General features: G+C 38.5%; 1 protein-coding gene and 1 long non-coding RNA gene across 2 annotated transcripts in view; both read left to right on the top strand.

Annotated features, from left to right (window-relative positions):
* The window catches only part of LOC145495464 (uncharacterized), a 337,143-nt gene that overhangs the window by 6,218 nt on the left and 307,425 nt on the right, over window positions 1-23,500 (top strand). The window lies entirely within an intron of this gene.
* The window catches only part of LOC145495452 (uncharacterized), a 1,697-nt gene continuing 151 nt past the window's right edge, over window positions 21,955-23,500 (top strand). Inside the window, exon 1 of the mRNA XM_081475074.1 lies at window positions 21,955-23,500. This exon is cut by the window's right edge and continues 151 nt beyond it. Coding sequence (XP_081331200.1) covers window positions 22,690-23,343 — 654 coding nt within the window. The 5' untranslated portion in view covers window positions 21,955-22,689 and the 3' untranslated portion in view covers window positions 23,344-23,500.

Here is a 23,500-nt window from a genome sequence, read left to right as displayed (position 1 = left end):
GCCTGCCACAGTGAAAGTTGGAGTACCAACCCCTAGCATTTGATTCACTACTGACACTCAGTAAACAGCTAACAATGAAGTACACTGTATATCAAAGAAAGGAATTACATGCCTGTTCCTGTCAGTCAATATATGAACAGGTTACAGATGGGGAGCCAGTATTAAAACATCAAAGATTTTTAAAGCAACCATGGCCTGGTGAGATATTTCTGAGGTAATATAAATTTAAGGTCCTTATGATTGCTTATAGGCATTGATTTTTATTGTGTATAGTATATTTTTCTTGTGTGCTAATTGTTGGAGAATACAGAGGTCACTGTTATGACAGAGATATTAATTTGTGAAAAGTTCTATAAACAAATGCATCTGGGAACAAATTAATTTATCATGGATGCAGCTTCTGAGAGATCCCCAATGTTAATGGAACATACACTGTTCATACAGTACATGTAAAAGAGTTCAGTAATTCATTACTTATGATTGTAATGCTTTGTTTGGTTTCTCTGTATTTACAGACAACTTGATGGGATTATAAATTCTGCACCAAGTTCATTGAATAAACTGACTTGGAGGTTCAGTTCTGCAACCCATCCTGTTTGTAGTAATATCATAGCTGCAACATTGTGACAGATACACTGCATTACATTATTAAGAAACACATATTAACTAATTATTTTTAAGTGCCTGTTAATTTAATCAGTTTTTCTTAGAGATAATTTACTCATGGTTTATTTAAATAATTGGCTTTTTGGCTTTAAAATGATATTTATTGAGCTTTTAAATCAATTTTGTGATAATCTGCATTGGACATGGCATAAATTGATATTTTGCCAACACGAAATGGAGAACTGGGTCTTAAGCAAAGTTGCAGGATTAGCATTTTTGTAGAAAGAAAGGGTTGAGAAATTTGTGACATTCTACAGACAGCCTTGCCATTCGCAATGTCCGATAAGGTTAGTTTGTTCCATTCTGTTGTAGAAATAGTGTTCTCTAATTTATAAATTATTTCAATCTGTTGTTTAAACGATTACCTTATAACCCCATGTCTGGCTTTGGTGCATGTAGGATATTGATGTATTTTTTATCCATTTTGCTGTAAATTATCTTAAGTGATGTGTCAATCAAAACATATCTTGGATATGCTGGGCTCTTCTGACAAATGTACCTATGCCTCATAACCTTTGAGTGCATTTGGTTGTGTAGTGCAGACAAAATACATGTACATAATATAACTTCCTCCTAGCTTACTGATAGTTCTTGGTATAATTTAATCATAGCAAAATTAATCAATGGAACCCAATAGCAGCTCTTGTAGTCCACAATGCCAGTCGAGAAAAAGAACAAATCACATTGAAATTGAATAATAAAATTATTATTAAAAGCCTATGAAATGATCAGCAAAAAAAAAAAATATCGTAATTACCATTCATGCGAGGGTGATTTTGCTTATTGCAAACCCTTCCAGCAGGAGGAGACTCCGTACAATAGTGAAGATGGCTAAATGTATCTTTGGGGACAAGTTAGAAAACAAAACTTTCCAACTTTTCACATATGTATACTGTTTTGGTATTTTTGTGAGATTTCATTTGGTAGAGATTCAGGGACTGAGTATATTGTAACCACTGCATTTCAATCAGTCCCCACAACAAAAAAAATGTGTAAACTTCTTTTGTGTGGGAGTCCCCATGTTAACTAAGGAAGAATATAATGATTAATAACAATGCCTTGTCTTTCTGAATAAGGTAGGAAAGAACAAGAAATGCCACCAAAAAGCACAGAAGACAGTTCTGTTATGTGATCAAGATTTTTGGTAGCTTCCCAGAAATCCTTGAAATCGTGGCTCTATATTTCATAATCACACCATCTTACACCTCGATCTGCTGATGTAATACTAGTTCCGGCTGAAACTATTAAATCATTCGCAATTTACCTCATACATGTTGGATTATTTTCATTAGTAACAACATTCCGAAAAATAACTGAGGAGCTCCGCTTTTAGGCTGGCCTAAATCTATATATTATATTTTCTGTTAGCTCCAATTGGGATTACTCACTAGATTATTGAGGTTTAGACACTTGCTTATAATAGAAACATATCAGGGTTTGTCTTTCCCGTTTATATACACCCGATTAGCCTGCAAATATTCGAAAGGAGACTAGTCTTTTAAAGTAAATTTTAGCATGTGTCTTGATTTTGATCTTGATGGAAAACGAATTAATTAGATGCACTAAACGAAACGAAGAGGTTTTATTAACGTGATCCAGCTAGACCAAGAAAGCAAGCTTTCTTGAAAAATAGAGTAAGACTGTTTGAAAACTATCCCGCGAGCTGACCTCTGTTGGAATTCGGCTTAGCCCAAACGTCGTGCTTCTGTCGTGCCGACCTCAAATAAATTTGTCCCGGCAGTGGTAATGACAAGAGAACAGCGGTGATTCCAAACGTCGAATTTAATCAGGTGCGCAGAAGATCGGAAGACCCTTGCTTTGCTTAAGGCCATTTCAAATGCTACAAATATTAGCAACGGCAGCTAATGCAGCAGGCTGACTATGAATTCAGTTCGACATGGTAAGAGCACGCCGAACCCAAGTCGCGCTGCACGGCATGCAACCTTTAGTCATACCCCCTCCCCCCCGGGGAAGGGGGAAAGACCCATATAAAAATAACGGGGGTGCTTGTCGTACATTTTAGGGATTAATCCTCAAAAGGTCCACCGCGAGAGGTTTTGCGGTACCGTTTAGGGGATTGAGCCAAAATATGAGAGGGGATAATGCGTTATGTAAACGGTTGTCAGTTTAACCATCGATTTTCCCTCTTTCTTTATCATGTGGAGACTATGAAGGCTAAGTAATTGAAGACACCAACAACGACAAAAAAAAAAAAAACATCGTTAGAAATATATCGAGTAGTCATTTTATAAAGAGACTTTTCAATTTTCGTCAATTAGGCAAATAAGTTCACCTAGCCTCGAAGACGTTTGTGTTTGCTGGCGCGCGTTCTTACTGCCCAGATTGTTTTTTTTTTTTTTTCAAATACTGATTGAAGAAGACCAAAAGTTCCGTCAAAGTATTTATTTCGACTCGATGTTGGGAAAACTAAGACGCGTTTTAAGCCCGTAAAATTACGCAATTTTTGCCGTTGCCATAGGAGCTTGAATTCTTCGACAGTCGACGGAACCCCTTAAAATTTAATGTAATGTAAAGCTTTCATATATGCTTAGTTTATCCGGTATTCTAGTCTTGTAAATTGGTTTCAATGCGAACACCGAGAACTTCGACTCAAGCGCGGAAGTAGCACTACGTTTGAAACCATGCATGCATTCAGTTCGGCAGGCTAAATTGAAGTCGGCGCGACTACTTGTAGCACGGCAGGCCTAATGCCGTTCCGCACGGCAGCAGCGCGACTTGGCTTCGAACAGCGTGCTCTTGCCATTCACGTGCCGAATTAAGCGCCCCCCACCTTTTGCTACGATGACATTTTATTTTGTTTTAGTATGAGGTACACATGAAGAAATAGGACTAGGCCGAATTCCAACCGAGGTCAGATCGCAGCATAGTTTTCAAACAGTCTAACGCTATTTTTCGAGAAAACCTGTTTCCTTGGTCTAGCTGGATCACGTTAACAAAACCTCTTCGTTTCATTTAGTGCTTTTATTAAATTCGTTTTCCATCAAGATCAAAATCGAGACATATATGGTTAAAAAATACCTTAAAAGACTAGTCTCTTTTCGAATATTTGCAGACTAATCGAGTGTGTGTAGTCGGGAAAGACAAAACCCTATATGTCTCTATTATAAGCAAGTGTCTAAACCTCAATAATCTAGGAATTCCAATTAATTGGAGCTAACTGAAAATATATATTACGTGACGACAGTCACGTAGTACATGTGGCGTGTTGAACTTATATTTTGGGCTTTTTCTATAGTTTTATGTACCTTGCGTGAAATAATGAAACGATATTGTAATAACAACATGGATCAACTCTCGTTTTGTATATTTCCCACAAAGCATGGCCCACAAATGGAACATAAACAGAATAGAGTGCTCAACAATAGAGTTCTTCGAACATACCGCATTATGCAAATTTGAGAAGAGACTGTCGCAAACTTTTGCATTTTACCTGTGTGACCCCTAATTGCCCAGAAATGTTTTTCCATATTATTATAGTAGAAACGACACTCTTTTGCACAGTACTTGTTTAAGTTCCATATCGGACATACCAAGATGCGTTTTAAGCCCGTAAAACTACGCAAATTTTGCCGTTTTCATAGGGGCTTGAAAAGGTAATTCTTCGACGGTCGACGAAACCCTTCAAAATGCTTGAAAAATTTAAAACTTGCTATTGCTAGATAGAAGAAAGGTAAAACTCTTATGCTAAGTTTACCCCGTGTTCTAGTTTTGTAAATTGTCTCACTGCGAATACCGAGAACTTCGTCAATTTTCTGGGTATTTTTTGCATATTTAATGAGGCAAAAAGCTGTATTTTCGTTTTTTGCGAATTTCTCGAATACTTTAAATTGTAAGAAAATCGGAATAATATTTTCGAAAGTAGCTGCCTAAAAGCGTTCTTCAGACAAAGTTTAAGGATTTTAGAGTTTTCGAACATGGCCTGCCATTCTCGATATTTCCGGTCAGTGACTCTTAATAATTGGAGATCTCAAATTTAAGATAGTTACACTTTAGTGGGAAGGAAAAAAAGAATGTGACTTTTCGAACCAACCTTTTCACTTTAATGCCATAGTGAAGAGAAAGCTAAGGTGGTGAAATTCAACCATTTTTATACAAGGATAACTGAACATCGACCAATGAAGACACAAAACAAAGCAAAATAGGGGGAATTCTCTAAGGCCAATATCAAGGTTTTCAGCCCTGACTGCTATAACACTAACTACAAATAAAACCACTAAAAATGGAACAGGCAGGGTTTGTATGGCCAGATATGGTCAGAATGAGAGTGTAGCAGGACCCTGTTGATAACAGTACTTTGTACTGAAGGGTTATCCTGGGTTAATATTCGACGATAATGATGATGATGATGATGATTTTTAGCTGCTAAGCACACTCAAGGAGAATGAAGCTTATGGACTTCCAGTGTCTGAGGGAAAACGGATTCAATCAATCAATGTTTTATTTGGTAATGCAGGTTTTATGAAAAGTAGCCTTCATTTGGTGCCAAAAAATGGCATATTTCTATCTTTTTCGTGGACATTATCTGTTCCGAGAAGGAAAAAAATAGATAGGAAAACAAGGCCAACAAACCTTCCCAACAAAAGCCAACACAAAAAGAAGAACAAAAAAAAAAAACAAAAAAAGAAAAGAAAAGAAAACTGCTCTACGATTACAGCCCACAAATTCCACCGTACAGCGGACACAATTACAACACAAAAGGCCAATAAAGTCGAAACACCAAGAATTGAATTCAAAGGCCTGATAGCTACTAACAGAGGTGCTCCAAAACAGATATAAACCGATCATATCGCAGGGAAATTTTAGTGGAAATCAAGAAATAAACAACACTCAAATGGATTGATGAGAGAAACGGCCGGTTCAATCGACACAGGGAGACACGCAGATTAAACCCATATTATAAATGCATAAAACCTCCTATTAACAAGACTATTGGTAGGACTTTTAAGAGAGAAAACGCGAACGTTTTACGTTGATTTTTCTTGTCCAGTTTTCAAGATGGCGGTCTCGCCACTTACCCGCAACAAATATCAAGAAGAATACATGACTACGCGCGCATAAAGCTAAAACAGATTATGCACACAGACAAAAAGCAACAACAAACTGTAGACACCTACACTTAGTTAGCGAACAAAAGCGATATTAGGCCTGTTTTTTTGTCTTTGTTAACCTCTGTCGTCCTTCTTCAATGGCGTAATCTGAATAGGTCACTCCAAGCGCTCACTCGTTGCTATGTGACGTCACAATGGCTGCGACGAGTCGGTCACGAATCAATACCGGAAAACAATAGAGTCACCCCCTTCCTCCTGAACGTAATGTAAAACGCAAAATGAGCTGCTCATTTTCTGCTGTTGATAGTGTGTGCGGTCCAACACCATACGCGCCAAATGAGCTTTATGTTATTCCTCTAAAACTATGCAGAAAGCATTTAACAGATTATTTAACTAATCTGGGTGTCAGTCGAAGTCAAGGCTTCGGGACACAGATTAACAAGGCTGATTTTATTCTCATCGCGCCGGATTGCATTCACTATCAGAGGAAGACAGGGAAAGGATTACCGTATGTCCAAAGCACAGATACGAATTAACAACACATAACCAGAAGTTCAAGTCCAGTGTTGTCACCCATCTTACAGTGGTGAAGCGAAAAAATTAAAAAAATCCTCGTCGGGTAAACAAACAGGTGTCGGAAGAAATATATCAGGAGTTTCAAGCTTCCGTTCCAATAGAATCCGGTAAGTAAAATGAGGCAATATTCAAATTATTTCCTCCCAATTGACCTATTTTTGGTAGTTAATTTACTTTTTATATGTTACATTAAGATATTTTCACTTTACGTGTAGTTTCTTATTAGTTCGGAAATCTCACCCAATAACAGATGCGTTGTTTTGTTACAATGTAACATTTCCTTTAATTGAAATCAACATTTTTTTGCGTATTTTAAAACTAGTAAATCTAATATTGTTTCAGCCTGTGTAACACTGGTCGAAAAGGTCATCCAAGCAGATAAAAAGTGGAGGATGTAACCTCAAAATGTGAGGACAATCTTTAAGGTGAATGTTTTGGGTTAAAAGTGGAACACTGTTCCCTTGGATGATATATAAACTCTGACAGTACTGCTTTATTTATTCGACCCCGAAACAATTTTGTGAAGATGCCAATAGAGTTAAAGAGTTGGGCGTCGCAGGTTCTACGTAAACGTGATGTTTTTTCCTTTTTTTTTTTTAATTCTCATTAGCGTTCTTAAAGGTCCGGCAGCTCTTCCTATCCGTCTTCTATATCATATTTATTAAGGTATCAAAGCGGAGACCGCTAGTAATCTGGTTTCGCCACAATGTTCGTTGGCCTCTAAGGGCGGGACGAGGCGGGGTGTTGAAGGCAAAAATGTAATGGCAGGCTGCTGTAAGGGTAGCCACCCTATGCAAACCTCTGTTTGGTAAGCAATTACAGACGGATTAGGAGCAATTTCTACTCAAGCCCTGTTGAAGGCACAAATGTAATAACTAGTCACAAACATAACAAAGGTCACAAGAGTAATAACAATCGACCCCAAATGTAACAAAGGTCACAAGAGTATTAACAATCGGCCTCAAATGTAACAAAGATCACAAGTCTAATAACAATTGCTCACAAATGTAGTAAAGATCACAACTGTAACAAAGAATGATCACAAATATAATAATACCATTTAATTGTTCAGTAAGCGTCAATGAAATACATAACTGGCTTTAGTGAAACTTTTTCTTAACTAATGAAATTACGCTGTTTAACTTAAAAGTGACTTCGCTGTACTGTCTTTCTCTCAGAGCTCTCGCCTGTGGTTCCGTTTTTAGGAATGTGCTCAAGACTTTGTCTTTACTTTCGGCATATTTCACTCGCATAAACCAGCATCTCCATGAAAATTAGTGACGCGAAAGAAAACTATGTTTAGTAACACGAGATTTGATGGTGTTTTTAGACATGGAGCAATAATTTTGAATTTACCAACCACGATCGGAAGATGAGGTAAACTGAAAAGACAATTGCCGCCATGAGCTCGTCCTGTCGCACGTTACCTGCCAATCACCTATTGTTAGAGCAAGGTGATCCCTTTCTGGTATGAATTAACATTGACGTTAAGGCGTTAGAATGCTTTACAAGGATGACGCCACCAAAAAACAAACAAACAAAACCTTTCGCTTTTATTCCGATCAAAAATTTAGCGAAGATAGGCCCACCTTTTAATTTTTAAATTTGCAGTCCCTCAACCGATGGACTGAAATTTCGCCAGCTTATTGTTGAACATTTTCCCTCAACTTATTTTGTTTCTTTTTTGAATTATCTTCATGATTTTTTACAGGAACTGCAGATGATTTGTTAATCTCATTACTTTCTTTCTACGCACTTCAAAGAAACATCAAGAAATTATCGATTTATGTGTTTGCTTCTCAAGAACAAAAACATTTAAAGACGCTAGACTACATGATGCACTTTAATTTCAAAAAAGTGATGACCGGTGTATTTTTATGACAAGGCGTTATCTGAAGGCTGTTCCAAAAACGCGGAGTGCGGAGTGCGGCGTGTTAAAAATAGTAAAAAAACAATAGTAAATATGCAAAGAAAAATTAAAAATGAAATAAAATTTAAAAATGAATTGAAAGAATAATTAAATACTTAAACAAACTAAAACTAGAAATTTAGGAAATAATAATGGTAAAAGTTCACGCTGCTTGCGGTGGACCGTTGATATCGGGACTGTCTAATCAGCGCGGGTCACGGGTAAAGAGGTGCAAAGGTTTAGTTTCACTGACTTCTAGCCGGTCTATCATCCTCTTCTCAGAAGACTCATTCTTCTCGCCACAATGGAATGTGAAAGTTAAGACTCTTGCTCGGTCGAGCGTTTTTGAAACAACTTTAACGAAATCAAAATTACGATAAAAATGTTCGCTGGCTAAAAATCTTTAAAAAGAACATGACCTTTCGGCTGTCCATCTACAGCCTTCGACGGATAAAAATGGAATGCAGAATGATAAATATATACAAGAAAAGGCGAGATAAAAATAAGAAGAAGAACAAGAGAAAAGTAAAAATGTGTAAATTAGGTGACTATAGTTTAAAAAAGAATACTATTTTGGTTTGGAATCGGCTTAGAATTGTTGCCAGCATGCTTCGTGGCAGAGGTGTGCCAAGCCTCCAGAGTTTTTCTAATGCGAAAAGAGCCTTTGTCGACGACACTAGAGTTATCAAAATCTATGCAATGGTCGAATGACGATGCATGTTTCGCAATGTTTGACCATTAGTACATGTTTTGACATTCCTGATATTTTCTTTCTTACGAGTTTCAACACACCGGCCAGTTTTGCCTACATATCACCAATCACAATCGGCGCAGGGTATCTTATAAATCACGTTCGGTTGATGTTTAATAGATGGTCTGAATTTAGAAGAAGGAAACTCTCGTTGTAAAGACTTGAAGGGCTTATTTACAACTTGAATGTCTCGCCTTCGAATAATTCTTTTTAGTGGTTGCGTGACACCACTGATGAAGGGAAGGACGGCAAAACTGTTAGGGTTCCCTTAACGCGCAGCCAATTTAAAAAAAAAAAAAAAAAACGTGCAAACCATTTCTTTAGTTGTGTGGGCGGTTTGGAAAATTTCTGCTTTAAGATGTTGGAAATAACATAAGAGGGATAGTTGTTGGCTCGTAGAGCATCAGTGACGTGGTTGATTTAGGTATTTTTCCCTTGCGATGTATCAGGGAGTTTAATTACTCGATGTAAGAGGGTCTCAGCTGTGCTAATCTTGTGGCGTTTGTCACTGTGAGAAGGAAAGTCTCAATATCTGTCCGTGTGGGTTGCTTTGCGATATTTAACAATTAGATTATTCGCTCTCGATTTCTATGAGGTGATAGCTGATGAGGTATAATTCTTACTATAATTTACTTCAAATAACGGTTTCCAGTTATTTCTTGACGTATTATTAAACTTTGCGCCAGAAAAAAAGATCGCTCGGATTGAATTGTCATTTAAAATTGAAGTTGTGTGCGCGTGCGCATCAGTTTTTTCAATAATTTCACCTTTTTTAAAGTCAATAAACCGTAAGTGTTTTTCATTTAGACTTCTCACGAATTTAATTATCCATCTGGATCAGAAGTTTCCTCCAAAACTTTGGAAAAACGAAAAAACGCCGCCATCTCCTAGACGACCATCAGCCATTGCACACTAATGCCTGATAGTGTTCAATGGCTTAGCCAATCAGATTACAGCATTTGCATTAGTGTACTAGTAGAATTCTACTAAACACCGATAGTGATCGTGCTATCCTTGTGGGAAACCAAAGTATTTAAGAAAGCGATCTGTTGCTCAGATTCCTCTTCAATAGTGAATGCGATGTGTGGGTCGATGGAATTAAGTGTAGTATGAAAGAAGTTGACAGCATTCCTTTTGATAATACCAAAGATGTCATCTACACAGCGTTTCCATACTTTAAGCTGTACTTCAGACGTGTTCATGGCCACTTCTTCGATCGCCTCCGTGCACAAGTTCGCCACCACAGGGCTGACAGGGCTGCCCATCGCGAAACCATGGATCTGTTTGTATATCTTGTCATGATAAATAATTAGTTGTTGGATAAGACAAAGTTCAACAGTGAGGTGATTTCATTGTTGTCCAGGCTCGTGACTGAAGAAAGTGGGTCGTCCTTGAGTAGTTTATTGTTTATGTAATCACAGGCTTTATCTACAGGAAAAGCTGTAAATAGTGATACCACATCCAAGAATAGCAGCACCTCATCATCCTGTATGTCAACGTTGGACAACTACTTTATTTATGATGACAAGATATACAAACAGATCCATGGTCGTCCATCCTTTCAAACAAGCTCGACCGAGCAAGTCTTAACTTTCACATTCCATTGTAGCGAGAGGCATAAGTCTTCTGAGAAGAGGATGATAGACCGGCTAGCAGTCAGTGAAACTAAACCTTTGCACCTCTTTACCTTCCCGTCTAAAAATCAAAATTATTTACTCGAGACATGGTCTTTAGTTCTGTCCGTGCTAAGTGCGAATTTTGCTTTAAACTTATTGGTCTGAAAAACAAATAATGCTTATCAGGATTACCACGCCGGTCATTTAATTTATAGGAGCCGCAAGCAGTGAAGTTTCTGTCCCGAAGTTAATTGGATTTATTTTTTGATTAAGGCTACGTTTTCACTAGGCGGATTAACTAGCTGAACATTCTTTCTAGGCGTTTGTTTACAGACCAACATTTACTAGTTAAACGTGACATCTGTTTTCAATTGAAATTTAACCCAGAAGATTCAAATTACGAAAGCGCGCAACTTTCAAAAATGGCTGAGAGAGGAAATGCTTTTCTAGCTATATTTATGCGAGGGAGAAGGCATTTCTTCCAGACGATGCAGTTAATGTCCCCAGAAATGAGGAAGATGCGACGAAATGTTGTAATGCAGGAACTCGTTCTGAACGGCGACACCGTGTCATAGGTAGGGTACTCGTCGACGAACTGGAGAAGCTAATGGGACCGTTGGAATGGTAAACCGAAATAAATGAGAAGGACTGTCGAACTCGTCTACTGTTTTAAAAGTTCAGTTTCGGACACTGAACTGCGATAGAGCGTCTGGTAAATACTATTGCCAGATTCTTTGGCAGGCGTCTGTCACTATGCAGAATGTGATTGGCTGCGGCACTCGCCAGGACAAGTTATACCATCTCGCGCGGTAGTATAACTTGGCGTGAATTTCCGGTCATATTGGCGAGAAAATTGCTTGTTTTTCTGGTGAAAACAGCTTGCATTTTTAACTCGCTAAACTCAAGACAAACTGTTTTCACTGCATTTCCGGACTTTTCCGACTTTATCTAGCCAAAATTGTTCTAGTGAAAACACAACCTAGTTATCAATAACAGATTGGTCAAGGGATAGTAGGAAACCGCCCGGATGAATAAAACACCTTAGGTGCGAAAAACACCAAAGCCTCAAAACCACGATTATTGTAATTACGTCAATGCGAATGGCAAACAATAATTGTATCAAGAAACGCAGTTATTCTGTCAATTTCCCTAAATAGTCCTTCTTGCCACTTGAAAACAGGCAAACAAGTATGTTTAGTGTATACCTTCGTCAAGTCGGGATGGATTAACCGCAGATCATATTACTGTTTTGGACAATTACCTTTGTAGATAGGTTTAACATTAGCCACCGATAAGTTAACTATCAAGTGGCAAGCGCGCCACTTTTTGGCGCGGCATTTCGATCGAGTGTTCCGCGCAGTGCAGGCGTCATTCTGTTTCAAGTGTACAGCAAATGTCGACTTGACTGAGGTGACAAGAGGTAGCTGCTCAACATTTCGAAATTACAAAGATAATGTCTGATGAATCCGAAGGAGATCCACAAGCATCGTCTTTTCGAACTGAGGGTAATAATTGAAACACTGTTAACATGAACCTGGTCGGGTACAAATATATTGCACCGAAAATGCGACTGTTTGGTTGCTCAGCCCTTGGGCTATGGAAAGGTGATGAATCGTAGCAAAATATGCGAGCAAAGTTCCTTGGGAGACGATTCCTTCCTACGCGATTACTGTCCTCTGACGAAATGGCGCAAGTTCGAGTTATGCGAATAAAGTCAAGAAGAAGATCAGTGAAGTGAAGAGCCTTCTTGGTATCAAAAATCCCATATCCAGGTAGCCATTGTGGCCAGAAAAAAAACATGAGTGTAACAATCTAATAGTTACGCCATCATCTTAACTTTGTAATGATCGTGGGTAGAATATTCGTGAGAGTTACAATCTAATAGTCACGCCATCATATTAACGTTGTAACATCGTGGGTACAGTCACGCCGTCGCATTAACTTTGTAACATACCTGAGAGTTACAATCTAACAGTCACGAGGTCATATTTAAAACCTTGTAGCAACGTGGGTAGAATATACCTGAGAGTTACAATCTAACACTCACGTCATCATATTAACTTTGTAACAACGTGGGTAGAATATACCTTAGAGCTACAATATAACAGTCACGGCGTCCTATTAACTTTGTAACAACGTGGGTAGAATATACCTGAGAGTTTCAAATTATCTAATTGTCACGCCATCATATTAACTCTGTAACAACGTGGGTAGAATATACCTGAGAGTTAGAAATTATCTAAGAGTCACGCCATCATATATGTCGTAGGTAGAATATACCTGAGAGTAACAATCTAACCCTTATACCATCATATACATCGTGGGTAGAATATACCTGAGAGTTAGAAATTATCTAAGAGTCACGCCATCATATATGTCGTAGGTAGAATATACCTGAGAGTAACAATCTAACCCTCATACCATCATATACATCGTGGGTAGAATATACCTGAGAGTAACAATCTAACCCTCATACCATCATATACATCGTGGGTAGAATATACCTGAGAGTAACAATCTAACCCTCATACCATCATATACATCGTGGGTAGAATATACCTGAGAGTAACAATCTAACCCTCATACCATCATATACATCGTGGGTAGAATATACCTGAGAGTAACAATTTAACCCTCATACCATCATATACATCGTGGGTAGAATATACCTGAGAGTAACAATCTAACCCTCGCACCATCATATACATCGTGGGTAGAATATACCTGAGAGTAACAATCTAACGCTCATACCATCATATACATCGTGGGTAGAATATACCTGAGAGTAACAATCTAACCCTCACACCATCATATACATCGTGGGTAGAATATACCTGAGAGTAACAATCTAACCCTCACACCATCATATACATCGTGGGTAGAATATACCTGAGAGTAACAATCTAACCCTCATACCATCATATACATCGTGGGTAGAATATACCTGAGAGTAACAATCTAACCCTCATACCATCATATACATCGTGGGTAGAATATACCTGAGAGTAACAATCTAACCCTCATACCATCATATACATCGTGGGTAGAATATACCTGAGAGTAACAATCTAACCCTCATACCATCATATACATCGTGGGTAGAATATACCTGAGAGTAACAATCTAACCCTCACACCATCATATACATCGTGGGTAGAATATACCTGAGAGTAACAATCTAACCCTCATACCATCATATACATCGTGGGTAGAATATACCTGAGAGTAACAATCTAACCCTCATACCATCATATACATCGTGGGTAGAATATACCTGAGAGTAACAATCTAACGCTCATACCATCATATACATCGTGGGTAGAATATACCTGAGAGTAACAATCTAACCCTCGCACCATCATATACATCGTGGGTAGAATATACCTGAGAGTAACAATCTAACGCTCATACCATCATATACATCGTGGGTAGAATATACCTGAGAGTAACAATCTAACCCTCACACCATCATATACATCGTGGGTAGAATATACCTGAGAGTAACAATCTAACCCTCACACCATCATATACATCGTGGGTAGAATATACCTGAGAGTAACAATCTAACCCTCATACCATCATATACATCGTGGGTAGAATATACCTGAGAGTAACAATCTAACCCTCATACCATCATATACATCGTGGGTAGAATATACCTGAGAGTAACAATCTAACCCTCATACCATCATATACATCGTGGGTAGAATATACCTGAGAGTAACAATCTAACCCTCATACCATCATATACATCGTGGGTAGAATATACCTGAGAGTAACAATCTAACCCTCACACCATCATATACATCGTGGGTAGAATATACCTGAGAGTAACAATCTAACCCTCATACCATCATATACATCGTGGGTAGAATATACCTGAGAGTAACAATCTAACCCTCATACCATCATATACATCGTGGGTAGAATATACCTGAGAGTAACAATCTAACCCTCATACCATCATATACATCGTGGGTAGAATATACCTGAGAGTAACAATCTAACCCTCGCACCATCATATACATCGTGGGTAGAATATACCTGAGAGTAACAATTTAACAGTCACACTGTGATCTTAATTTTGTAAACATCCCTCTTGGGTAGAGATGCTCCCTTTTGATGTACTCTTTATTTTCTATATTGTAAAAATAGCCAGAGCATAAAAATTATTGTCCGTTTTTTGTGCCATTAATTGCACATTACTGGTATATTACAGTGCATATTACAGTAATATTGGCATATTACAGGTATTTATTTGGGCGAAATTTTGTAATTAAGAACAAGTCATATCACATTTATAATCCTTGATAGCCACACATTTTGTTTTAAGCGATGGTATTTCCGCATGAGAAGAATGCTTCAACTTGCCTTCGAAAATGGAAGGCATGAAATCAATGTTTGTGTCTATTCCGTTATTTTCGTTTATCCAGGCACCACAGGTTGCCGGGAATTATCGTAGTCTGAGAAAAAAATCAGAGTCTCGTGGAAAAATTAGTCAAGAAAATTATTATTCACAACCTTACTCCCAACGCGATGTGAGAAATGTGCTCTCGCTAGCGCCGGACACAGGGAAAAGGTGGTCATCCAAGAAAAGAACGTACCTCTGAAATACACGCATTTGTATCAGGCGGTGTTGGACACGACTCGCAAAGTATGCCGGGAGAAATTTTACCCGGAGCTCATTTTCATCTGATAGCTCAACAGCAAATATCTCCACGTGCTGATGGTGATGTGGAAATATGACTTTATAGGAGGTACGCTCCCATCCGAACCTGAAAGAAATCTGGAATGACATCCACATTAAATGTTCCGCAGGCCAAATAATAGCTGTAGATGACTTCTGCTCGATTTACAAAGCCACCATTTTCAGTGCTGTGTTCATCGAATCTCTACGGTTGAAAGATAAATTATTTCCGTTTCTGACCTCTTCGAATTCGATCTTAACTTGCCGGAATTGAACCTACCTTCGGCACTTTCCTTCTTAGATATCTCGACTTGTGTGTGAAGTGTATCAGTGTATCGCTGGCCAACAACATGGTTGTTGACAGATATTATGTTTTCGTTCGACGATAAGATTGCTGAGAAGTAAAATCCACGAAGAAAAGGGCTGAATAATTCAAAATCAAAGCAATGTTTTGTCCTTGAAAATTTGTGTAAAGCTTGATTAATCGAGTTTCGCCCGCTGTATTTCCTAAGTAGCCAAAAGGAATCATAAACAGCTTGCTAATGAGCTATGGCTCTTTCAAAATAAGAAAAATAATTTGCAATAAATGGAATTAAAAAACTAGAAGCTTAATGGGAAAAGTAGGGTATGTTTTGTTTTAAAGTAAGTGGTAAAAAATAATTGTATTCATCCCCTGTACCAGGTCACACTTCCAGCAAATTCTTGTTCAACTTACAAATCCAAGATTAAATATGTACTGTGTGGATCTATTTTGTAGACAACGGGATAACACGATTTTGGTCTTGCTCAACTTCCTTGAATGTGTTTAAAGTAAAAGGTCTACAAATAACTTTGCCTCAGACATTGCCACTGGCAATATCAATGTTCAAACTGATGAGAGTTTGAGATTTCTCTTCACCTAGTGCATACGTGTTGGATGTAACTTTTATCTGCTCCAAGTGTCCATTCCTGGGTTCTCAGCACATGTGAGGCCATGTAAAAGGGAAATCGGGCTCAATGGAAAGAAGGCTTGGTTAAGTTACATGAAATGAATGCTTTGGACCAATAATATACCTCATGCTATTTAAAGTGACTGCAACTAAAATTGCAGATGGGCGATGTGAGAAAAAATTGACCTACATTACTTGCAAATAATAATTCAATTTCAAAGTATGCTTTTTAAACTGAATATTTGAAAAGTACTGACAAACACAACAAAAAACCAGCAAAATAGCACAAAAACCATATTTGGAAACAGCGGCCAGCATTAAGTTCACTTCTAACTTAGTAAAGTGCAAGATTGTGAATGATAGACACAGTCAATTAGCAATGAATGAATAACTCATGGTCCTGACCTGCATGCCTTCATTGCATGTCCTCATATCACACCTCTGCTGAAGTTTAAGGTTCAATGTAACTTGTGTAAACTAAAGGGAGCTCTTTACCCAGAACCGTGCTATGTAGGTCATTTAAAATATCTGTCAGTTAAAGATTTATTATTTACTGCAAGTCCTGTGGTCAACAACACAGTGATCATGTACTGATATTAACATTTCCTACATTGGCTGTTAAAAATGTTGCCAAAAACAGTCTCCACAGCAGGTCGACTCGTAATGACTGTGACCAACTGAATTCAGAATAATCTAGCATGTAGCTGTATCTTAGATCATCTATAGTGAGATGTTTTGACTGAGATAACTAAACTGTAACAACATTTTAAAATACAAGCAGATACACTAGATTGAACACTTGCAGTAAGTCTTAAAACTTGGAATTGCCATGCAGCTTTCTAAGTAGTCACTTGCACTATGTCATTATGTATTTTGTTTTGATCTATTCCATTCTAAATTTGATATCCTAAACAGCAGCATGCTGTAGCTTTCCTTGTTTGATCACTACAGTGTAAGTGGATAAATTTAGTTCTTGGGAAATATAGCAAAGTTAATTCCAAGCCCATAGTTTTTTAAAATACCAGCTGGTAATTCAGCATTTGCTTCAAACACATTGGCTGGGTCTGCTCTAGGTGGGTTGACAATTATCCGTAACTACACACGTGAAACACTTATTATTTGGTCATGTATAGTCTCCCACTACTACCAACATTCAAAGGAAAACAAGCGTAAAGAAGTGCTAGATCAAAACCAATCAGCCATAGATGACTGAACAATAACATCCGATCCAAGAGTAGTAACTTTCTGTTGGAGATATAAATTCAAGACAGGCAGTGATCATGATAGTGAAAATTCACTGTGAATGAGATGATATCTTTAATGGACTATCAACCAAAGCAGGATTCAAAAGTCTTCAACATAGGCCAAACAGACGGATGACATACGCACTACAAAAAAAAACAAAACAAAACAATAACAACAAGAAAACATAAAGATGTAAAGGGAACAAGCCGAGCCACAAAATTATACTCTTAAAACAAGGGTAGAAATCACACAATCACTCCCGCGAAATGCCGCGAACATCTGACAAATCAAGGAAAATGCCCTAACTTCAACTCTCGAACTAAATTTTCAGGCAAAAATAATTTACAATACTGATCCCTCTTACACCGCAAACGACAAAAAGAATATCCATGTCAAGCGCGCGTGCTAAACAAACGTTTTCAACATAGCATGATTTCCATTGACTAGTTCTGATGCAAAAATGGCTTACCTGCACTTGAGGCTTGGCAAATAACTGGTCTAGATATTACACTAGCAGTTCCTAGAAAAGGTTCGTTTGATTCTCATGATGAGTGCAGAAATCGGTAGAGAAGCGACAACCTACTCTCCGTTCGCAACGAAAAATGTGTCCGCCATTGCTCCGGCTGAGACGACATATGATTGGTCGAATACTGTCACGTGCACCATGTCCAACACCGCCTGCATTTGTATAATTATGTTTCACAACGTAATCTGTTTTCTCATGCCCGTAATTAATTCAATGAAAGATCTGCGTGTCATCTCTATCGGGATGTGGTTTAGGGATCCCCGGTGCTTTAACACCTTCAGCTCAGATCACCAGGCAAAATATTTTAGGAATTTGTCTTTAAACTAAAAATTTCTTTGATGTGCCGCGCAAAAATTTTAGCGTCTGCGGCTCCTCGTGGAACAAGAGTCAAAGGAACAAGTGCAGGTGTTTTAGAAAAGTTATTGAAGATAGATCTACCAAACATAATCTCTCATTGGTATTTCAAAACGTTGATTTCAAGTTCTTTGTTTACGATTATAAGTAATACCATCTCGCGAGGTAGTATAACTTGGCGTGAATTTCCGGTCATATTGGCGAGAAAATTGCTTGTTTTTTTCTGGTGAAAGCAGCTTGCATTTTTAACTCGCTAAACTCAAGACGAACTGTTTTCACGACATTTCCGGACTTTTCTTAATTCTCTTCCCCAAGATATTTTTTTACGTTACTGCCCAACTGTGATTATTCTTGTGCCCTTTATTTTATTTGTGACCAATTGTTATTACACTTGCGACCAATTTTTATTACACTTTTAACCTTATTACATTTGTGACCAATTGTTATTACCCTTGTGACCTTTATTACATTTGTGACTGGTTATTAAATTTGTGCCTTTAACAGGGGTGGGGTAGAAAGTGCTGCCAATCCCACTTTATTTGCTTACCAAACAGAGGTTTGTGTAGGATGGCTACCGGTACAGCAGCCTGCCAACACACATCGTTTATTTACACATTGCTAGATGTCAAGCCACGTGACTAAAATTTAATGCATCGTATTATTTCCTACTAAAAAAGTCCTGGAATTTGGTTACTATCAATGGTCAGCCCTCCCACGAGTAGAAAAGAGGTAAAACTTCCTGTTAATGGTTTTTTGTTCGCCTTGTCTTTCTTTACTTGGCCAGAGAACAAAAAAAGAGATAAAATTTCTACATTGTCACCCAACGCTTAGCCAAAAACAAATGCTTTGTAGTTGCAAAGGTTTTCCCGAAAATGGTTGCATTTTCTCCAATTATATTTCAATTGGAGAGGACTGAAATATTCCCCAGTTTGTGTCCAAACCTCGTTAGCTCTTCACCACGATGAGAAATAGGTGCAGAATTCTTTATTTTCACAACAGTCGACTATATATTAGCAAAAGCACATTTGTCAGTTTTTAATCAAGGGATCGAATTAAAATTGAAACTTAATGTGTATGATATTATCTAGAAAAATTTCGGGTACTTAGATTGAACTCGTCAACTAAGGAAAACAAATAACGCGATATGTGCTATTGAATATTGTCATTAATTAAGTCACACCTATCTAGGATGAAGCAGAAAACACTGGAAAGGAAGGCAGTACTTTGAAGAAGAAAGAGTCTTTCCAGTAAACGAATGCAATGGATTCAACTCTACTGAGTTAGACTTTGTTGTGTAACTCTACTGACTAAGGCAACATTAATTCATCATATTCCGCTTCTTCCAAGTTTGAATGCACACTTACTGTTACTGACCTTAAAGAAGAAGATGAAGAGATTGGCTTTTGAGTAGATAAAGAACAGCATTAGAAAGAGAAACGTGCAGTCTTGAATGAAGCATTGGCACATATATCAGATGGAAGAGTTAGGCCGATAGCCTCAACTCTAAATTCGAATTGGGAAGGCATATCAAGCACCCCAAAGGTCTACTACCTGCGGAAAGTGGGACAAGTTCTCACTGAGGTGTCAACAACTATTGCAGCAGATCAAGAAGAGAAAGTACTGGAAGCACCGAGGCGTTCTTTGGATACAACTCTTGTCAGCAGAGCACGTGCTGTAAAAGAAGAAGTGACTACAGACCAACTGTCGATTTTGCTGGGATGTATCACAAAGCTGAAAGTCGACAAACTCGATTGTAAATTCTGTCAATGTTTGCGAAACATTTTTCAAAGAAGGAGCTCAGAGACATGATTCCAGGTCTTAGCAAATGGCAGATCGATCAAGCCCGTCGCCGTGCTGCAGGAGAAGGACAACCAGTGGTGTCCGCACCCGTAAAACGAACACGACTTGATCGGGTGAAAACAAATCACTTCGTGCAAATTTTATACGGGACGTTGCCTATGGCACTGAAGAACTAAAGCTAGATTCTGGGGAGAAAATCACTATTCCGAATGTGATTAGAACGATGGTGCCTTTACGAATAATAAAGCAATACATATCTTATTGCCTAGAAAGGGTCAGAAAGAGGTTTCTGTTGGAAACGTTTAATAGAGGGGTGACAACAGGTAAATTATACTTCAAAGATCAAGTAGTGATCTGCAGAGTTAATAAAAAGATGCGTCCTACTTCCCGAATTTAGCGGGATAAAAAAACCTAACCTTTGCGATACCGATCAGAATAGTCTCTACTGATTAACACCTCTCTGAATTTAGCTCTAGTTAAGACGCAGACTTCCATCTCTTGCGCTCTTTTCATAAGTCTATTCCCAAGTACATGTAGAGGTCACTTTCTCCTTCCTTTTCACCTGCCGTGGACTTGAGTTTATGAATCACGGCATCTAATGTTTCTCCGGATTGTTTGATTAATCTCAGAGAATCAGTACAGTACTCCAATTTCGATATATTAAAATTCAGCCTAAAACAATAGATCTCAACGCGAGGCTTTGGGGAATAAGCCCCCCAAACTTACCCGGAGCCTCGAGTTGAGGTCTATTGTCTTAGGATGAATTTCAATACAACGAAATTGGTCTATTGATCTCAACTATTCAGAAATATCTGAGGAGCCGTGGAATTGTAAATTTACTTTAAGAAAAAGATCATTAAATTAGTCATTTGAGAAACTAAAAACTTTTGGTCAGCAGGCAGTCAAATGTAATTCAGTTACTTGGGAATGTTACCAATAGGTATATTTAATTGCTACTGAAGGAAACAAAGAAGATCCAGCAAAGGTGGCTAAAGAAATGAGAGTTGCAAGGGACGAGAGTGGTGAGCTTTGTTTTGCTGCAGAAGAATGGCGAACAGCCAAGCAGACAGCTAATCATTTCTCACTACTTGCAGCAACGCAACGTCAGCAAAAAGCACCTGGAGAACTACTTGTTGAAGAAGCTAAAGCCATTAGTGAGGAAGACCTTTAAGCGTGGGAAACAGAAACACAGCTGCAGGAACTGCAGAAAGCGGTGTACGAAGCGGTCGACTGGCGGCATCGAGTTGAATGCAATGGCCATGACATCTGTAGCCTTGGAAAGCGTGGTATGCTAAAAGCAAAATTTAAGGTAGCGCAGCTAAAAGAGATTTGCTTTCTCTCTGGAATAGAAATCGAGGGGCCTGCTGGTCGAAAAGACTATTTCGTGAAGCCACTGGAAGATCTGGTACAAACCTGCAGTTGTTTTAGGGAATGACTTTAGGATTCTGATAGCAAACCGGATTACTGGAAAAATGGCATGAGCAAGAGAAATCAAAACAAAACAAAAATCGGGGATAATACAGCCAAAACTAATTCTTTTATTTAATTTGTCGCATAAGTTTTTTTATCAACAGCATATATAACCAAGAGAAAATGAGGGGACAGAGAGGGACATTGAGGGCGTTGGTTGGGATATGTCGATTCCACTTAAGTTATTTTTACTCTTAGATGGAGAAGGAAGTGTTTTTCCCCAGTCGTCCGCATAATACCTTTCACTCCTTTGATCAGGGAATTTTGAAAGGGCGGTTTGCGTGGAAATACGTTTTGTCAGTAGATATGCCTAAAGAGAAATAATAGATTCCACAACCTCTTTGAAATAAAAAAACTAGGTGTAAGAAATATCAAAGTTGGTCCTCTGAGAATTTGAATCAAGAAAACAGCGATCACAACAAGAAAGAATTTATTTGCTTTCATGTGTATAACAGCACGTAGAGAAATCTCATATTGTTCGATATTATATCATAACATAAAATACTGTTTCACTCTGTAGCGATCCTAATACTTCTAAACGTAGCTACGAAAGAAAAACTGTTTTTCAACTCAAGCGACACAATTAAAAAAAAAAAAACCAGCGACAGGAGTAATTCTGGCCGAGCTGCAAAACAGCTCGGAGGGTAGCTAAACTGAATATTTTGAATCCAAAAACCAAAACAACTCGAAGCCTAGCGATCAGCGACAGAAATCAATTTGAACACTATACGACAACAAACCAATTTCCAACCATACAACAGAAGTTTATTTCAACCTTAACAGCGTGGATAAAACAACTCGCAGTGTAGCGATAAGCCTACAAAATAACTCAACAAAGCAATAGCTCGGAGCTGGACAGAACTGTTCAGCAGCAGCAGAAATAATGTTGAATAGCGGTACAGTGACAAATAGAGACTTTAAGATCCAACAACGCGGACGTCGTCAAGCCGCGTGGGGCCTGTGTCGAGGACGCCTCGTTCGTGGTCAGAAAAAATAAGTTAAGATGGCGGGATTCAACGATGCGGCTACCCACGGACAGAATAAAAAGAGTAGCAAAATTAGTTTATTTCTGAACTAACAGAAACCGATTAATGGCGACTTTTAAGGAAACTCGCCAAATTTTGCTGGCCAGCTATGCCTCTAATATAATTACGATCGAAGAATATGCTTTGCTTTTCGGAGAAAACAGTTCAAACAACTTGGATTTTCCATACTATAACTACCCGCCGTTCAATTTAGAGAGCCAAAGTGAAGCCGAGTGTAGGGCAAACTTCAGGGTGGAAAAGCGTCACATTCCTCTGGTAGAAGATGTTCTTCAAATTTCGCAGTACTTTGTGTGCGACCAGGGAACGGTTTGCGAAGGAACAGAACGGCTTTGCATGCTTCTGAAGCGATATTACTTTCCTTGTCGATACTCAGATATGATACCTATTTTTGGAAGGCCAGTACCAGAACTTTGCATGATATGCAACACCGTAACAGACTGGATTTATGCACATCATAGCCACAGAATCACGCGATGGAACCGAACCATTTTAAATCCACTAGAGCTGGAAAAGTACGCGGAACCTGTTTTTAACCAAGGGGCGCCACTAAGCAATTGTTTTGGTTTCGTAGATGGAACTGTGCGCCCAATTACTCGACCTGGAGGAAACCAACGACTGTTATACAACGGCCACAAACGCGTACATGGATTGAAATTTCAGTGCGTGGTCCTACCAAATGGGCTGATTGCACACTTGTAGGGTCCATTAGATAAGGCTTGCTACTAGCAAATTACTATGCTTATAATAACAAATGTTAAACAATGTTAAAACAATTGTGGAAAAAGCGAGTACGAATTTCATGGGCTTTTCCATTGACTGCCCTCACCATCACCCCTACAGGCCCATTTTCCCGTTG

Source organism: Orbicella franksi, chromosome 8 (genome assembly GCF_964199315.1).
Source record: "Orbicella franksi chromosome 8, jaOrbFran1.1, whole genome shotgun sequence".
Classification (NCBI taxonomy): Eukaryota; Metazoa; Cnidaria; class Anthozoa; order Scleractinia; family Merulinidae; genus Orbicella; species Orbicella franksi.
The sequence above is the reverse complement of the archived record's forward strand: the minus strand, read 5'-3'. Positions and strand labels throughout refer to the sequence as shown.